This window comes from Pectinophora gossypiella, chromosome 5 (genome assembly GCF_024362695.1).
Source record: "Pectinophora gossypiella chromosome 5, ilPecGoss1.1, whole genome shotgun sequence".
NCBI lineage: Eukaryota > Metazoa > Arthropoda > Insecta > Lepidoptera > Gelechiidae > Pectinophora > Pectinophora gossypiella.
The window spans coordinates 1,232,326-1,252,850 of record NC_065408.1 but is presented as its reverse complement, the minus strand read 5'-3'; the positions used below and the strand labels follow the sequence as shown (position 1 = coordinate 1,252,850).

Below are 20,525 nucleotides of genomic sequence, written 5' to 3'. Positions count from 1 at the left end.
TAACGTGCCTTCCGATGCATGGAGGAGCTCGAGATGAAAACTTTTTTTTTGTGCACTTTATCCTTTGGTAAAGTCTTACAAGTTTACACTTAAACTATTATGGTTTTGCTTTTAGCGCGCTGACTGATGCCCACACTAAAAGTTTTATTAAATTTGTTCCACTAGTTATTAAATTACTTGTAATGTATACCCTCATTGATTTAAAAGATGTGTTGCTGTTGCAGTTTCTTGTCATTTCTTCTCCTCAGCCATAACACCTTGCGAAATGACGTAAGTTTATCCATGATAATTACGTTGATTAAATGATTCTGATTCTGATAATTTGATCGGTATCAGAAACTTTTGCTGAACTGTTTGCTGTCGCGAGCCGATTGATTGACTGAGTGATACTAACCAGAGGCAAGACAGCAGTGCGTCCAGAGAGCTTGGGCTCGTTGAAGGGGAGGCTGTTGAGGTACTGCTGCGCCTCCTCCGGGGTGATGTCGATCTTGAACACGTTGGTCGGGCTGGGAGCCGCGAGCGCAACCACCAACTGCAACGAGAAATAATTGGGTAATGTCATGGGTCAAAGACAAATTATAGAATTTTGGTTAACATAACATACGAGTAACATGGAATTCGTTTTGCTTCGATCCGTCAGGAAGTATGTCATACTTCTCCTACTTCCTCCACATTCATCAATCGTTTCATGCACGTACGTCGGACCCCCTCGGGGTCTCGGGGGTCTGCTTACTCCGGTGGGAAATAGGCGTGAGTTTATTTATGTGTACATACATACTCTGACTGATTACTAAATAAAGATGAATCTGAAACTCAATCTAATCTACCTAATAGATATATCTAGATAATTGATATCATGCGTCAGGGTTATTGGCAATAGGCAGGTCTCTGTTGCATGGGACTTGAACATAGCTGGCAGGGAGTGGGTGTACATTATACTGACACGTTTTTTACGACATTACAGGGATGACAAGCACCTGAACGCCATTTTCTTTGCACCTTTTTTGGACGTGACTTATTGTAGATTTGTCGCAGATGGCATTAACTACTTGGCCGGACAAATGGGGAGCGCTGAAGGCTCTCACCCGGTACAACATTTAAGACAACAGGCCTGAGGGTGCCCAGTTGGGCGCGATACTCGGCTCAGGGCGTCGTCTGAGAGGAAAAATATTAAAAAAATTAATAGACCCTAGTGGGTCGATAGCGATAAGCGCTGATTAAGGAAATTCGTCGACCACACCGGCGGAATCGGTATCGGGGTGACTTTGCACCTATTTTTTTGCAAAGATGTACAAATAATTAAAGAATAATTCCTTAGGTACAGACATTATTGTGATAATTTGTTCAGCGCCTGTGTAAAGACAATGTGAGTAGAGTCCACATGCGCAGCCATCCGCACATAATTACGTACATCCTTAAACATCACGCGTGCTCATTGCTACGGTACAACTCGCAAATTGTTAAGAACTCCATCTTTGGCACAGTATGATTTCAAATTAACAGTATCGCAGTTTCCTGTACCCATTTTATGTCGGCATCAAAAATCCAAGGGTAAGACTTGTATCCCATTTTCCATGGTTTCCCAAGATACAGACTCTGCCTAGTTTGGGAACCTCTGTTCATTCTGTAAAACTTATATTTGTATTATATATGATTTTTTTATGAATATTTTATTTTTTCCCTATGGAAAATAAGGTCCAAGAGCCTACTCAACAATATTTTTCATTTATTTTTGTTTGTACTATGTTTTCATATGTGAAAGAGAGGGTCGTTCACAGTGAAAGCATGCAGTTACAAAATTATTTTTTGTTATAAGTATACCACTACCTAGTATACCTAGGTGTATAATAACCACCCTTTTCAGCCTTTGATTCCATAGATATAGCCGTAAGACCGAATGCCCTTTTAAAATCCTAACTCCATTGTTTAAAAGTGGTTGGAAATCTCGCCCTTATGATCCGGCGGCGGGGGGATTAAGCGGCTCCGGTGGAGTAAATCAACAATAAGTAAGTAAAATCAAAAAATGATATGTATTTGACTCATTACCACACGTATCTGAAATAATACTTTAGCAAATCTACGCCGCAGAAAATGCATATTTATACGCAGTTTTATTTCTGCGCATATCTCCGAAGCTGTTCTACCGCATGTCTATATTGCGCCGAGTTATACAAACAAATCAATTTATGTTCACGTGCGTACTATTTGAAGGCAACACGGGATGACAGATACGATAGAAGCCAGACGAGTTTATATGCATATTCTAAAATAAATTGCACAGGATTCGAAGATCTGTCATCAGGACCCGGACCTTATAAAAATCTATAATCTAAGTATTGCCTTACTCAGCATTTGCTGTTAAGCCAGGAAAATATAGTAGATATCAGTTGGATTAGGTAGGGTTATCTGACAGGATTGAGGAGAAAGGATACCATCAACCCTTCTGGCGGGGTCGTCAGGACTTCTGTCCAACAGTCATCTAAACAAGATCAAGATGATTGGACACTTGATAACACGACGAATTTATTAAAAACATCATAGAAGGGAAGCCACAAGGAAAGAGAGGAATGGGAAGACCAAGAAGAGCTTACATGGAACAGATCAAAGAGAAGGTGAACGTCGTGTATTATAAGGAAGTGAAGGAATTGGCCTTTGATAGACAAGAATGGAGAATGCTACACCGACAAGAGCGTGGCTCTTAAATTAGTGATGATGAGCGATCTAAACACATTTTCTACTAATGCCAGCTGCGTAATGCAACTCTCGTTGGTGCTGTGAATAATTAAAAAAAAGCGCCAGGTCAAAAGTACTTTAAACCAGCGAGCATGCATGAAGTCTTTGATGAGAGTGGAAGAAGCGAAACTGGAGTATCAAGATCGTAGTAAGTACGTCTAGAATCCCATGGTCTCTGCCTACCCCACAGGGAAATAGGTATGATCTTTTGTAATATGTACGAACTGCGTATATATACCTACGTACGCGCTACGTACCTGCGTATACGTACCGCGCAACCGCATACACTTCTAAGAAAATCACAAACAAAATATTGACTGTCTGATTCATCAATTGGACGCCATCATCGAATGCTCATTCATAATAAACCGGAATACAAAATTCTCGTAAGGTGATTCTGTTTGTTGAAAATGTAAGTGTGCTTATCTATTTAGAATTAGGTTGTTTCCTAGGTCAAAAGTAAATTTGGAAATTCTGATTAAGTACTAAATAAAGACAGACCTAAAAGTGACAAAAAGTTTTCTTTTTTCTATTTAACTTATTTATGAATTTTAATAAAGAAAAATGTAATAAAAAGCGCGACATTTCGTTACGTTTTTCTATGACGTCACAGGTTGCTTTTTCATACAAATTCCATAGTAATTTCGTGTTTTGACGTTTAGTAAAAAGTAACTGATTTGACTAGTTGGAAACTACCCTATTGTCAATGTCTACTAGGTCACTGCAGCTATTTCTAATACATTGCGAACCTTGGTTTGTTATTGTTAGTTCATTTTATTACCTGCTACTTTATATCTACATGCGTCGGAGTTGCTAATATGTTTGTGTCATCTTAAAGTTGACTCTGTGGTTAGAATACAGCAGGGAATGCAAATATCTTTTTTGGACTGCCGGTTATGAAGTTTTAACCGGAATTGAATCACTATTGAAAATATTAATTTTCTGATATAAGTGTGTAGGTAAGAATGACAATAACATGATGTGACAATGACATAGCTGTCGTTATTAAAAAAAACACTCACAAACCAAACTAGGGATCACAAAGTGTTAAGACATTTCAGGCTGATCACCTGATTGTCCGAAAGTAAGATGATCCGTGCTTCGGAAGGCACCTTAAGCCGTTGGTCCCGGTTACTACTTACTGATGTACGTAAGTAAGTAGTCGTTGCATGAGCCATGTCAGGGGCTTTTGCGGCTCAATAATAATCCTGACATCAGGGTTGATGAGGTTGGTATTCCACCTCACAACCCACACGATAAGAAGATAAGAAGATTAAAAAAAAACACATCTGCATAACTTCGATTTAAAATGAGTCTAAAATACTAAATATTACAGGTAAATAGGTAAATATTAGACTGCTAATAATGTGGCGACATATATTCTAATGTAATGTAATGACCGATTTGCAACGCACACGCAAGTCTATGAGTGTGAATATGATTTACATAGTAATGTAGACATTATTGGTATCTTGTGGTGATGGACTAGACAGACAGTGACTCGTAGCCATCAAGTTTGAAGAAGAAGCTATTAATATCTATACTATTCCATAATCTTTGCTTACCCAGGTGGGAAATAGGCGTGAATTTATGTATATGTATGTAATGTGTGTATCTATCTATAAAAAGCACTAAAAAAAACATAACATTAGTAGCTTAACACGTGCCACTGCTGGGCACAGGCCTCTTTTTTTTGACGTGACTTATTGTAGATTTACCTCAGATGGCATTTACTACTTGGCCGGACAAATGGGGAGGACACAGGCCTCCCCTCGATCAACTTTAAGGGATATGGAGCATACTCCAACGCGCTGCTCTACTGTGTTTATTTTTTCATGATTATCGAGTTTTCTACGGTTTCTTATCTCATCTAACTTTGCGGTTCTTGAATCATCCAAAGATCATCAGATCAGTAGATGCCTATTTAATAATACCTAAGCAAGAATCATTATTTCAATGGGTGTTAAAAAAGCCACATCGAAGTAATTCATTTAAAAAAGCAATAATTCTATTTGACATTTGCGCATATAAAAGTTAGTGCGCAATGACAACACATGCCGAATAACAATATTCCGTTGTGTTACAATCTGAAGAACCTATTCAGAATACCTACCTCTCTATTTCATTAGATATATACGTTACGTAGTTTACAAATGTTGGCAATTTCAAAATAGGAACGTCACGTCAGTTTTTAAGAGAAAAACGTTTTGGCGGGTGTTCCGTCTGGGACTACGAAGAGAAAAACAAGTGAAGACGATTATTGTGGAGAGAAGCGAAAACTGAAAGACTAGTAGCTGTATTCTTTTGTATAATATTTCTTATTATAATTTGTAGTAATACTATGTGGTTTCCGTAATAAGAGTGATATTTGTGGTAGGTACTTAACATTTACTGATTAAAATTGGGTATGTTATAATATTTACGTTTTATTTTAGAGTTTGCTAACACAAATTCAAGGAAATCGTTTGGCCGCAAATTCGTAATACATAAAGATAGGTACCAACAAGCGTCCAAAATCCGCTTTTAAAATATCGGTGATCCACTACTATTCGGCTAAAGTACGAAATACAGTCATAGAACCCACCTCATGGAATATATTTAAATATAAATGTCTAATTATTGAAAATCGTGACCGCTATAAAACATTCATCTTCTTCAGAATTACTCAATCAATTATCTCGAAGTATGTATAAAATGCGCAGTATGTGGATTCGCGTTTTAGATTGAATAAGAGCATTCGTTATTCGAATTAATTAACACGTTCACTGTGTTACTGAAAATTAGATATCGACCTCTCACGTGCAATGTTATTTTGCGATAAGCACATTGGAATTTATGTACTTAGACACACTATGGCAAGAAAAAAATAATTTAAAAAGCCTACCGTCTGATTTCCCATTTTCCCTGGTGCCACACATATGGATCATAATAATATGTGGTTCATACACAGTGAACGTGTTAATATGATCATGCACTATATTTCTCATTAACAGGTGGTTAGCTAAGTTGCAAATATGATTTCGAAAAGCGACAGTAGCAGTGATAAAATGGATGGGATTTACATAAGGTGAGGTTTCAATCCGTAGTCATTTGCAACTTGGCTAAGGCCCTGGTCCTAGATCACAAATTTCACCTGTTTTATAGCAATTAAAGTAACTATTTTTGCATGAAATGAGATGAGATTCTATGTAAGTACTTGGCCGGACAAATGGGGAGCACTGAAGGCTGTCAATCGGCAAGAGTTATCGGTGTTCTTCTGTGGTATATAGGTTTATATAACTTTTTAAACCTGTCTGCATAACCATGGTTATGACAATCAACACAATATGATACGGTCATGCTGTAAAGGATACGATATTAATAACTCCTTTTTATCATCAGGCAAAAATACATCGAAATTCCCCACTAGATGAATCAAGTTTTTGTAATTCTTTAAAACAATATGAATATAACATTCGGATTCATATTACGTCTGGAGTTTTTATATATATTTTAGTTATTATACGTTTTGATTGTTAAAAGTGGGTTTTACGTACCTACTTCATAATAATAAATGACTCACCAATTTCTAGATAATTCTATTCATTTCTTTTTTATAAAATTTGGCAAGTTTTAAGAAAAAGTGTTCAAATAGGAGACACCTGCAGAAATAGTGGTTTCATAGCTATTATTACATAACATCCACATGTTCTAAAACCAACTGGTTTATTATGTAAATGACAATTAATTTTAAGAATTTTATATACCTAACTTGTCAAATTACTTAAGTACATAAAAAATTAACATTCGTTCAGGACAATGTCACTTTAGGTTACTACCACCACGGAATAGAAGAAAGAGGTTGGAAGGCCCAAGTGAGCGCGAAACGCGCGCCATCCAAGTATGAGCAAATACTTAGTTCATCTGCAACTTTGCACTCTATTCATCAGCAAACTTTACAAAGCACGGAGCTCCGCGATAGTATATTAAAAGGTCGTTGTCAATTTATTATAACCTGCGAGACAAAAAATGTAATATCGGCTAACATGCAAGGAGATCCATCCTTATCACAGGAATGATCGGCTATTTATTAAAAAAATACTTTCGTATGCAGAACTACTACAGACACTACAACTACTAGAAGTACTTTTGTATGTTACGAAGTAACAATAACATTGCCGTCTATTACATAAAATATACATTGCAAAGTGGTTATGGAGTTTGAGATAATTAGGACTCAAACGAACTTACCTGTTAAGTGATGTTTGATTCCAATTATGTGAGGGTTACCGAAGACGATTACATCGTCCCAACCCACCCAAACCCCAAAAACATTGTAATAAAATGTTCATGAATTACGTCGCAAAATCCTTTAATTCTTAAATAATGATCGGGACGCATGGGTCGCTAGGCGAGGCGGGAGCGAGACGGGAGATCATAGTTTTCTTTCTAGGCTTATACTCTAAATGTGTGATGAAGATGGTACATCCTCATGTACTGCTGCAAGTAAATATGTAATCGTCTTCGGTTGACACCCTCGCATAATTGGAATCAAACATCACTTAACAGGTAAGTTCGTTTGAGTCCTAAGTAGTATTAAAAGAGAGTGGGGTTGAACCGGCGACATCGGCTCTCTCGTACAAAATGCGCGTCAGGGCCTTTCCAATCTCTTTCTCCTATTCCGTGATTAACATTATTTAAACTCTATTTTTAGATCTTTCTAATCATGAGGTAACAAAATAGTAGCTACTGTAAATTAATAAATAAATTTTAACATAATGGGATAGTCAGAGGTACTTACATCATAATATGGCCATAAATATTGTTTAGTTATAGGTTTATTCTCTATCAATGAACCGAACGTATATACAGCTTCAGGTCTTGAACTCTTACTTAATATAGATTGATGTTTCAAGACAATAGTTTTCTGATAAGAAATCATAATCAATAATCATAATGAAGCGAGATAATCCCTCTTGTGTAATAAAGTAAGTAATTAGCAATTATCGACACTCGTCTTGTATCAATTATACTTTGCATGGCAATTGAATGATCATTCTTAATAATTACTGACATGCAAATACATCTAACGTGTAATATACTTAAGCATAATACTCACTACTATAATAACCATTTGGGATGTACATGAACTAAGCGTCTGACACACTTCTCTTATTTATTATTATTTGTGTTTGAGAGGATTCGAACTGATGCAGCCCGAATTACCACTGCGACCTAACGAAATGTGTGACCAAATCCCTACATACATTTAAAACTCCTCCTCTAGACCAATCCGTTCGATTACATCGAGCGTCTTTTTGGAAGGAAGCTCCATGACCTCCTGGGGATCCATTATGTGGTCCCCCAGAACTCGGCTTCTACTGTGTATGAGAGCCTCACAGCTGTACAGCAGGTGTAATGGCGTCTCATCCTCCTTTAAACAGAATCTGAATAAAGGGGACTCGGTTAGCTCCATTCTATGTAGGTGCTTGTTGAGTCTGCGATGCCCTGTGAGGGCCCTTATTAAGATCCTTACCAGCCCCCTAGTAAGAGGACCTCTGATTTTTTTTTGTGGTAATGGTCTATTCAATTGCTATGAGTGATTTCACACACTTCTCTTGCTTCCTCCACAGTCATCAATCGTTTTGTACTCACATGCCGGTCCTGTGTATAATATTGTTTTTTTTTTTTTCATATAATAATGAACGTTGATAAATATTCATAATAATGTAGAGATGGTGTCATCTTCCTCTGTACGACCTTTGTGGTCAGGTCCACTAATAACTAACGCGGACAAACATTATATTATTTATAATAATGTCGACATCGATAAGGAACATATTCATGTAACTGCGTAAGTCACGCCAGGGAAGCAAAGATTATGAAATTCTATTTTCTTTGATCCTGTCATATCTACTTATCTTGCATCGTTCCCGGCATTATCCCGTTTTTCACAGGGTCCGCTTACCTAACTTGAAGATTTAACAGGCCGGTTTTTTACAGAAGCGACTGCCTGTCTGACCTTCCAACCCGCGAAGGGAACAGGTTAGGTCACATACCTCCGAAAATGGATTTCTCGGGAATGTGAAATTTCCGCACGATGGTTTCCTTTACCGCAGAGCACGTGATAATCATTTATGATCCAAACATGAATTCGAAAACAAATTCGATATTCAAATTCAAATTCAAAATTCAAAAATATTTATTTTTCAAAATTGGCTTACAAAATTAGCGCTTTTTGAACGTCAAACATAATTAAATTACATATTATATAACTAGCTGTAAAACTACTACCACATCGGAATCTGTAACGCTGAGGGAAAGACGTGGCCAGAAAACCTCCCAGCACAGGGCCCTAGTCCTACTGTTTCATGTTTTCCTTTCTTTTCTTTTAATCCAGTTTGTATTACATAATTTATAGACTTAAATACAATGGTATTCCAATTACTGTCGGTGGAAGGAAAGTGAAAAATAAAGAGTTTATGTGACTTTATCACAGAAACAGTGTTTTATGAGCTCCCTGACAGAAGCAGGCATAAGCATTGGTTTAGGCCTCAAAGTGAGAGGCAAAAGTTCTATCAACTGGGCTACCACAGCTTTACATTGATTAACGTTCACATATAAATATATAATAATATGGTCAGTGGCCTTCTAGGTCTTTCTTTGCCAGCCCTACCAGTAACCTTCGTCTTATTACTCTATGATTGTAATTATAATGTAAATAAGTACAGGAAGTTCTGGCAGGAAGTGTGAAGAAACAGCAAATTTATCTATATTGTCAATAAGTACCATAATAGAAATATTTAATATTCTACAGGGTGGCCCAGAAGTTCACGTTCAAAATGAAAAATTAGATAGAGGGGCTCATTAGCTACCAGAAACACCGCCATGTATGTTCAGCAACTATTTACGGTTTAGGAGATATGACCCATTTTGTACCTTTTTCTATATTTTCTACCTTACTTCAGAAATAATCATTTTGTCGCTATACCTTTCTTAATAATTATTTTATTTTACTTCACAACTATGCCTAAGGATATGTTATGTACCGCTAGGTGAAAAAATGAAAGCAGTCAAATCAAAGATAAAAAAAAAGTTATTGGAAATCAAAGTGAGAATTCGACCAAAATTTTTACAGTTGTTAAAACTTCGCCGAAGAATAATAAACACATGACATTGTCATGGACCCTGGAAGTATTTCTAAAAACTGCTCCATTTAATAGGCTTTTAGTAACATCCAAAAAAAGTACCTATTATCTATTTTTTATATCTATTTTTTCATTTTTAACGTGAACTTCTGGGCCACCCTGTATACATCTGTGGTGTAATAGCTAAAGATCCAAAACAGGGGGTTTAGATTCAGATACTTTCTAAGCAGCCAATTTAAAAAACAAACTTTTATGTTCATCAAGTTCATCAGAAGTTAGACTTAGGTTACTAGTTCTACTGAAAACGAACTTCTTGATGATTTCAACCCATTAAATTAACATTCTTGAACACTCAAGTTATGTGTAATTTATTTGTCCAAGCCGCTACCGTATTTAAAGGGATGACTCACTAACTAGATAGTGATGTACCAAAGATTCACACGCCAATAAATTTTATTTTTTGTCCATTACTGACCTAAACATTGAACATCCGCTAACGTGTCATATAGATCCTTTATGTCCTTGGGTTTATTCGATACTACACAAGTAATTTTTTACTAGTGCGCACAGCTAAAAGTCAGGACTAAATGCAGGCGCATTTTATTACTGGGGTCTGAAAACGCCACTTCAAAAAACAATAAACGACAATAGGCTAGTTTCCAACTAGTCAAATCAGTTACTTTTTACTAAACGTCAAAACACGAAATTACTATGGAATTTGTATGAAAAAGCAACCTGTGACGTCATAGAAAAACGTGTCAAAATGTCGTACTTATTATTACATTTATTATTACATTTTTCTTTATTAAAATTCATGAATAAGATACTTAAATAGAAAAAAGAAATATTTTTTTGTCATCTTAGGTTTGTCTTTATTTAGTAATCAGAATTTTATAATGTATCTTTGACTTAGGATTCATATAAAAAAACTATGGGTCACCCCACCGGGATAGACGCGATGATGAGTGACCTTATGCGTCGCGATTGGTGTGTCGTTAAATCCGATTTTTGTAACGTCATTCGAAACGAAGATCCGGCAACATATTGCACAGGTCCCTATCAACCTTGGACTAGGGCTGCCACATTTTTACGGGAAACACTACAGTATTCTTTATCAAATAGTCTTAAATAATATAATACACTTCTCATCAAAAAAATCGAAACACCTTGCAAGTTTACGTTTTGTCAGGATTATCAGAAAAATGTGTACATTTAGGAATAAATGTTAAATGTCGTTTAATAGTGAGTAATATGAGCTTATCAAATCTTAATGTTAATGTTCTAAATTTAAATGAATTTTTCATAGGTTTCGTATTTTGTTAAATGAGTCATTTTTATTCCGTATGGAGTATAAAGGAAATGGATAAAACAACACACGTAAATGAAAAAAAAAGCTAAAAAAACGTTTATTTAATAACTTGTATTCCCTCCCCGAGCTCTAATTACTGCTTCCATACGGTTCTTCATCGATCGGATGAGAGTCACGATCACATGCTGTGGTATATTGTCCCATTCCTCTTGGATTGCATCTTGCAGCTGGCTAAGTGTTTCTGGGGCAGGATCTCTTGCTCGAATTCGTCTCTTTAATTCATCCCACAGATGTTCAATGGGATTCATGTCCGGGCTTCTTGCTGGCCATTCCATAATAGAGATATCGACTTCGTTAAGATAATCTCGTACGACGCCCGCGGTGTGAGAGCCCTAGCATTGTCGTGCATGAATATGAAGCCGTTGCCAATAAAATGTGCATAGGGCATCACATGAGGCTCGAGACACTCTTCGGCGTACCGATGACAGTTAAGTGCAGGCAGACGTGGCCCAGACACGAAAGAAAGCTCTGTCTTACCGTCGGCGCTGATTCCTCCCCAAACCGTCCACGAACCGCCACCATAGCTGACCTTTTCTTCAATGCAGCATTGTGCATAGCGTTCTCCGTCTCTTCTGTAGACCTTGTTCCTTCCGTCGTTACCATACAGCATAATTTTACACTCATCAGAAAAGAGAACTTTGCTCCACTGTAGGTATGACCAATTTAGGTGCTCACGTGCAAAGTTAAGGCGCGCTCTTCGATGGTCTGCAGTTAATTTCGGCCCATTTGCTGGCTTATGCGGTACCAGTCCACGATCCTTCAACCTTCTTCTAATTGTAGAGTCACTTACAGCCACCCTTCGTACAACACGAAGCCGCTGCTGCAGTTGAAAAGGGTTAAGGCGTCGATTTCTTAAAGAAGTTGTTACAATAAATCGATCATCTCGCTCAGAAGTGACCCGATTCCTGCCAGATCCTGAACGGCGCGTGAACAAACCAGTCTCCCGATAACGTTTATAGACTCTATGAACAGATGACAGGCTTAGATGCAGTCTTGCAGCCACAACACGCTGACTAAGGCCAGAATCCAGCAATGCCACAACTTGGGCGGCTTCTGTGGGCGAAGTATCCATACGTTTTAGAAAAAAAACCTTTTTTCAGACGTCCCAAAGTCACAGTATTGAAATAAAAAACAAAAAGTTTAAGGATAGGCGCCAATTTTTAGTTTTTAAACGCTAAATGTACTCCAACCCTAAACACACATTTGTCTCAAAACAGTGATTCATTTCGTTTATAAGATAAACAAATGAAATTCTAATTTTGAATTTAGAATTTTCGCTTATTACTGTAATGGCCAAACTGCCAGCTATACATTTATGTATTTTTTTTCATCGTATGAATTCTTTTTTGTGTTAAATTCGGACAGAAACAATGAAAACGGAAGTGTTTCGATTTTTTTGATGAGAAGTGTAGTACCCACTTTTGAAAAATGCAGGATAATTATTATTGCGTTTGGCAGACAAAAATAAAATATCCTGCGTGGATCATAAGTATATCCAGCTTAAGCTCCCCTAACCAAGATCCAATCAAATCCAATGCAGGATAATAAAAAGTATTAATTCCTACTCATATTTTTTTAACTTAACTTAAACAAGGCTTTTGTCGGCTCAGTAGTAATTCAGACACTAGGGTTGATGAGGTTGGAGGGAAGAAAAAGAACAGCAATTTTACATTAAGATGCGTGCAATAAACTTTTAAGCGATGTAGAGGGAAAAAAAACAGCAATAAAATACTTTTAGGGAATTTCGTAAGTACTTATTATTGATTTTATAAAATATATTGGTAGGACAACTTACGATGCAGTAAATACAGTACGGGTGGCAACCCTACTATGCTATCATTATCTGTCTGTATTAGAATCTCCGATACGTACAATACAACGGCTTAGTTTTTTTGCCTTCGAGGTTAATATGATACCCGTAATTGGAAGATGCTAGGTTAGGCTTTGATTAGTTTGATCTTAAGAGAATCATTTTTTATTTTGCAAAATTATATTTTATTAGACACCTCTTGGACGTAGAGATGGAGAGACCAGCCGGGGCAACATGACAACCGCGCCGCGCGCGGCTCTAAATATATTGAGCGCTTCGACCAATAAACGATACGAATGCTATCGACGTAGATGGACGTCAAACGGCTATTGGTCGAAGGCCTCGATATAATTCGCGGTTACCTTGCAGAGCCTACTGGGGGCTTAAAAATGCTACACCAATGCAATTCATCTAAAAAAGCAATATTGATATTTGACATTTGTTGTCACTGCGCACTTATCTTATGTTGTCTTACATTTAATATGCGCAAATGCAAATTTGCAATATTACTTTTTAGATGAATTGCTTTGATGTAGCTGTTTTAGCCTCCTGGATGTGTTTAAGTAGGATTGGAGAGAGATCGCTTAGAACAGGGAGAAGTGGAAGCTCAGAGCTTGGCCAGCAGTGGAACAATCCAGACGAGAAAAAAAAATAGATATTTATAGTCAAAGCAATGTTTCCAACAAAAACCAGCAATCAAAATAAACAACGCAGATCAAAAACCGATTTTGTACGCAAATTAAAATAATCTTCGACTTTTTTGTGACAAAACCGGTCTTATGGTCACCGTGAACTTGAACGTACAAGTTTACGTTACGTGAAGTTACGTTACAATATAATAACGCGTGTAGGGGCCATAAGCACAGCGTATTAAAACCGCTGCCTTTTCGTTTAAATGAGTTACGACCTACGAATAAAATAAATAAATTATTTAAAAAATATTAAATTAATAAATTATTGAATAAATAAATTATTTATTTATTTATTAATTATTTTATAAATTCTTTATAAATAAATTATTTTTCGTAGGTTACGACAAAAAATGCTGCTGATTCCTGTACACACCATCTAATTTTGTTTTATGTGATCCTGTCATTTTCTTATCCGCTGAAAAGGAAAGGGGCGGTTAATCGACAGGCATAAAATTTATGGAACACACGTCAATTATAGGCAGAAATTTAAAAAAACCTTTCTAAAATGTTATATTGGTCAATAATCCGACAGAACTAAGTTGACAGCACACGTCAAAAGGGTTGTATATGAACGAGATGCCTATTTTATTCGCCCGGGTTATTCTGCTGTAAAATTTTCTTATCCGCCGAAAAAGAAAATTTTAAAAAGAATGAGTGAATGAATGAATAACCCGGGCGTATCGAATGGGTATCTCGCTGGTGTGCAAACATTTTAACATGTGCAGTCAACTAAATTCTGTCAGGTTAGTGGCCAATGTAAAATTTTAGAGAGTTGTTTTAGATTTGTGCTTAGAATTGACGTGTGTTCTGTCAATTTTAAGCCCGTCACTTTCCTTTTCCGCGGATAAGAAAATGACAGATATAACATAAAATATAAAATTAGATGGTGTCTACAGGAAATAGCACCTTTTATATTATATTTTTAATATACATGACACACATCTAAGTGCCTAAATGTTACTTATTCACTTCTATCTAAATAAAAATGTCAACTATTACGTAATGACCTAAAATAAGACACTGAACGTGCGTGCACAATTTGCGAATTCCAAGTAGATAACTTAGAATATTAACAACCAATGTAACAAGGACCCTGAAGTAATTTATATCTTAGAATACTACGTGAGGTGATTGCAATGTCAAGGGTCTATTTAATATGGAGATGTATTCGCAAGCAGTACGTCACTGACCGCACCTTAGAATATTTTATTGTATTTGGGGAAACCTTGACAATGAACGTGATTAGTTTCGAAAATTACTTATAATTATTTCTTTTTCTATACAAAAATGGTCATGAGACTTAGACATGCTTGTTATCCTAGGCGAGTCGTGAAATGTCGACATTATTAGTTACCTAAGTTTAGTATACGCAGAGTTTTGAACATGTGAAGTGTAAGTACTCTGACTACACAAGGCGCACAACATATAAAAACAGCTTTATTTATTACCTAACCTTAAGGCAGGTAAGACCACAATACAAGAAAGATCAATTTGAAAAAGAAAAACAAACAGTGTTATTATATTAAAGAGTTTTTACAATGGGAACATTCCCACTTTGGTAACATTCCCGAGAATGACACATACCTGAGGGGTTAAAATGGCCACACCGAAGCAATTCACCTAAGAAATTGCAATTTGACATTTGCGCATATAAAAGTAAGTGCTCAATGGAAACAAATGTCAAATACCTAGCAATATTTTTGCTTTCTTAGATGAATTAAGACATATATTTTTTTATGCGAGTACCTATGTATTGTCTTTAATGTTATTTGTACTGTTAAAGTTAAAAAGGTATTAATCAAAATCTAATCACACTATTGCATACAAATAGAAAATACGATTTATAAAATAAACAACTTTAATTCATACAAATAACATTATGCATGCTGTCGGAACTTTATGGGGTTTTGGCGGGTTTTGGACATGAAACTCAAGGTTATACTTTTTTTTCGACAAAAAGCCACTTATTTACAAAACTTTCGTCTCTTTTATTAGCCCTAAGTCTTTGCCCTAAGCTATCTGTATCACGATGTATAGACATGGGGATTCAGTCAGGCGTTCATTCATATTCAACGAAGAATTTTTCTCATAATTCGACAGCATAAGTTAGTAATCTCTCGTGAGGACCAACTCTATAATTTGTATATATTTTTTAGTCTGTAAATGTAAGGAAGGCAACGTTTCTTTACACGCAGGTATAAAGATTCGTGTTAAAGTTTCTAAGGTCCAAATTTTTTTATTGCTTTTGACTTTTATGTTGAAAAGCCGATTCGAACCCCGGTACCGAACTTGGACCAATAACTTATCAATTTATCTTAAGAGCAGTTTATACTAACACAGTTGGCCATTATAGACGGCGCGGCGATACGGTTCACCACCTACGTTGGTCTAACAGAAAACTCTATGAGGCTTGGTTACTTAGTTCAACTTACGATGGATGTGCCTTTGCACATCATTGGGATATACTTAGTTGTGAGCTTATATTATGTTATGTTGAGTTGAAAAGGATACGCCAGTTACATCATGCTTCTTATTTTGGAACAATATTGGGTTACCAAAAAGTTTGGAATGTATGACGATCAAAAAGGGTTCGGAATTTAGTGGATATTTTAAAAACTAAAAATACAAACCATTAAAAATAATCACCAAAGCGTGTCGATATTTGAATATGTTCTTTGTATTTTTTTTATGTAATAATAATGTTTTGATTCCTAAAAATACACGCAAACGAAATAATAAAAAATTATAATACGATTAATCGTTTTTCGTACAATATCTCAAAAAAACATACCTATATCTTTAATTTACGTTATTAATTGTTTAAGTTTCAATAAATATAAATTAAAAAAACTTTTGTTTGTATAAGTTTGTTGCTTTGTTGTTTCGAATATTATAATACATTGTAAACTATAGTGATGATCTAATGTATGATAACATTTTAGTGCGTAGAAAGAAGATCGTTAGCTTTTTTATTTCGTTACTGATATTATGAGTCATAAATGACCTTAAAAGTCTATAGAAATATAGAATTGAATATATTACGTTAGCAATTTATTAGATATACTTTATGAGTACCTACTCCAAACTGGCGAGAATGCATAAAGACTTTGGTCTTCTATCGTATGGGTTGTGAGGTGGGTTACCAACCTCATCAACCCTGGTGTCAGGGTTACTATTGAACCGCCAAAGGCCCCTGACATGACTCATGTAACGACTACGTACATACATCAGTGAGTAGTAACCGGGACCAACGGCTTAAGGTGCTTTCCCACGCACGGATCGTCTTATTTTCGGACAATCAGATAATCAGCCTGTAATGTCCAAACCAAACTAGGGATCACAAAGTGATTTTTTCCACCGGGATTCTAAACCAGGACCTCCGGATCGTGAGCCCAATGCTCAACCACTAGACCACAGAGGCCGTTGACTTTGACTTATATATTACTATGTTATAAAATTCCGAAACAATTTAAAAGCTACAATTACGTAGAATTTCTGATAGGTACTTACATTTAGATAATTCCATCTAATTATAAAAAATGTTTATGAAGTTAGGTAGGTACCTACAAGAAGATTTCACGGAAGTCCACGTTCAAAATAAAACATAAAAGATGAACATGAAGAATCTGACCTGACCATATTTGTAAACGCTTATAGCTTTGTAAAGTATAATTATAGATACCTCTCTAGTTAACGATCTTAATACCCCGTCTGACGGGTAAACACACGATACTTATCTTAACAACAATTTAAAACCATTTTACTTAACCATTTATTGTTAAAAATGTCGAAATAACGCACTCCCATGCCTTAAGAGATGGTAAATATGCAACAATTTGTAGACGGATGCGCTGAGATGCAATTCCAACGCAGTGTACTTAAATGTAAATTAAAAAAAAACAACAAAATGGCCGGAGCAGGTGTTGTTAATAACTTTTGTAATCACAAGTTCAGTACCTTTTTACACTTCATATTTTAACAGAATTACTTCTTTTAAGAGCACTAAAAATCTTTTATGGAAATAAGATGATCTTGCACGCACTTATTTAAATTAAAATGTTAAGTATTCTTTTCTTTTTTTGTTTGTTAATATTCCATTTATCTGCACGAAACGATTCAGAATGGGCTCAGCTAAAGTAAGTACCTATGGGATTCCCTGCCATTCGTGAGTTTGCATACTGAATTATAATTTGGACCTCTTCAAAGATAGGTATTAGTGTGAATAAGCGAGTAATAACTATTTTCTAGACAAGCGTGCTCTATGCTGTATACTACCTATATGTGGGTGTATACTAGTATAAGTGCAGGGTGTTAGTGCCATCTTAACGAACACTTGAAGGGATAATTCAGACCATGTTTCTGAGTTGATATCAAAATTGAATTTTCCATCCGTTCTCAGTATTCGTTACGATGGCACTAACATCCTGTTGACACCTCTGCCTACCCCTTCGGGAATACAGGCGTGATGCTATGTCCCGTTGTTATGGTATGCTTCATCGCATCGGATGTGCAACAGCCTTAGGTCAAATGGTTCGAATCCCAGCGGGAACTTATCACAAAAGTAACTTTATAACCTAGTTTGGTTACATAACATACATAAACTGCCTATATACGTCCCACTGCTGGGCACAGGCCTCCCCTCAATCAACCGGAGGGGGTATGGAGCATACTCCACCACGCTGCTCCACTGCGGGTTGGTGGAGGTGTTTTTACGGCTAATAGCCGGAACCAACGGCTTAACGTGCCCTCCGAAGCACGGAATCATCTTACTTTTTCGGACAATCAGGTGATTCAAGCCTGAAAAGTCCTTACCAAACAAAGGACAGTCTCACAAAGTGATTTCGACAATGTCCCCATCGGGAATCGAACCCGGACCTCCAGATCGTGAGCCTACCGCTCTAACCACTAGACCACGTTTGGTTAGGACATTGCTAATGGAGTCAATGAAGGGTTTCACTTCTTATTTACCAGGGTGTGGCCTGTCCGATATTGATGTTTTTTTTTTTAATTTTGTAGTGGGAGGGTTTTTATACTACTTATTTAAAATCATAAACATCTCTTAAGTGGCGCAAATAAATATTAAAAATTAAACATTAAAATGACGATCGAAAGAATTTCGCATAGACAGGAGGAGGACGAGTGGTGTAATGGTTAACACGCTCGTCCCGGCTTGACAAGAGCTGCGGGTTCAAATCCTGTCCGAGTCAGATTTTTTCGATTTTTCTCTTTGTGAGTTTCCCTAAGCACGAGTGCTATAAAAACAAAAATCATATAAAACTAAGTTAAATTACTGAGGAAGCTCCTGTTTAACAATACTCTTCTAAACATGAATACATTAGGTAATAAAAACTATAAATAAATATGTCATGCAGTAAGAAAGACTGTCATAATGACAATAGTATGTAAAGAGAACAAACATCATAATGTCGTAGATTATTACAAAATTGTAGTGAATGTGGTTGTTGGCACGTTGAAGAAAATCAGAAAAGTGTTCAGTACGTATTGTTGTGTTTTATAATCATTTACAACCAATCGTCTTCTGTCATGTGGGTTGTAAGGTGAATTACCAACCTCATCAACCCTGGTGTCAGGGTTACTATTGAGCCGCCAATAGCCCCTGACATGACTCATGTAACGACTACTTACATCAGTAAGTAGTAACCGGGACCAACGTCTAGACGTGCCTTCCGAAGCACGGATCATCATACTTTCGGACAATCAGGTGATCAACCTGTAATGTCCTAACCAAACTAGGGAACACAAAGTAATTTTTGTGATATTTCCCCACCGGGATTCGAACCCGGGACCTCCGGATCGTGAGCCTTACGCTCAACCACTAGACCACGGAGGCCGTCCTAATCATAATATACTTACAGAAATAATACCTATTTAGTACTATTGCCGACCTATCAAATTCAAAAATATTTTTATTCAGTAGGTAGGTAACATAGTTACAGTTTGAATCGTCGAGATTTTCATTTACATAACGAACGTCCAAAACTACTGCAGCTTCTTACAGTATAGGTGGGGAAAAGAAGCTGCAAGAAAAACCTCGGGCCAGGGCCCAGGGCCATGGATGTTCTTTAAAAAATAAAATATTGTGATACAATTTTGTAATTTGGCTGTCTAATCTCAGTTCCCCGACTAATCTAAATAATCACTTATCCATAGTTAGACTACCGATAGTTGAGCTTGAAAATCATCCGTAGTATCGATAGGTTATTTAGATCAATACCTACTATAGTTACACAAATAAATAAATATACTTAAAACTAAATAGATTTATCTATTTTAATAAAATAGATTTATTATTTAAACGACTTTTACCCTATCAATTATATTCTGTGTTGTGAATATTCAAAAAATCAAAATCGAAATAGTTTATTTGCTTTAAATAGTACATGATATTTATATAACACCGTTATTGGGACTTCCTATCTCAATATTGTGATATTGATTTATCACACATTTTATGGATTACTTATGTCAAACACATTGCTACTGTAGTGTAGTAATGATCACATGGCCCCACGTGACAATTCTAATTCTTAATAAAAGATTATAAATCTTAATAAAACTGAGATAAATATCAGCTGCATATAAACTCGTAATAAAGACTCCTTATTGACCATCTGTAATTAATATTCAGCTCATAATCATAATAATCATATGTTTCAAATACTGGCTACTCGAACACACTTTCTATCGCTTTGAAGAATTTTTAACTTAATTTACCACTTAGTACTTAAGTACCATTATTATATTATTATTTCTTCCATATAACATGTAATATA

The 20,525-nt window shown here is 36.2% G+C and overlaps 2 protein-coding genes across 2 annotated transcripts in view; one reads left to right on the top strand and one right to left on the bottom strand.

The window, feature by feature from the left end:
• LOC126366705 (uncharacterized) overlaps positions 1-20,525 on the bottom strand; it is a 26,197-nt gene that overhangs the window by 4,092 nt on the left and 1,580 nt on the right. The window contains exon 2 of the mRNA XM_050009905.1: positions 395-532. Within this exon, the coding sequence (XP_049865862.1) occupies positions 395-532 (138 nt within the window). The remainder of the gene's footprint in view (positions 1-394; positions 533-20,525) is intronic.
• The window catches only part of LOC126366715 (uncharacterized), a 21,890-nt gene continuing 20,504 nt past the window's right edge, over positions 19,140-20,525 (top strand). The window contains exon 1 of the mRNA XM_050009921.1: positions 19,140-19,226. The gene's annotated coding sequence lies outside the window, so the exon portion shown is untranslated. The remainder of the gene's footprint in view (positions 19,227-20,525) is intronic.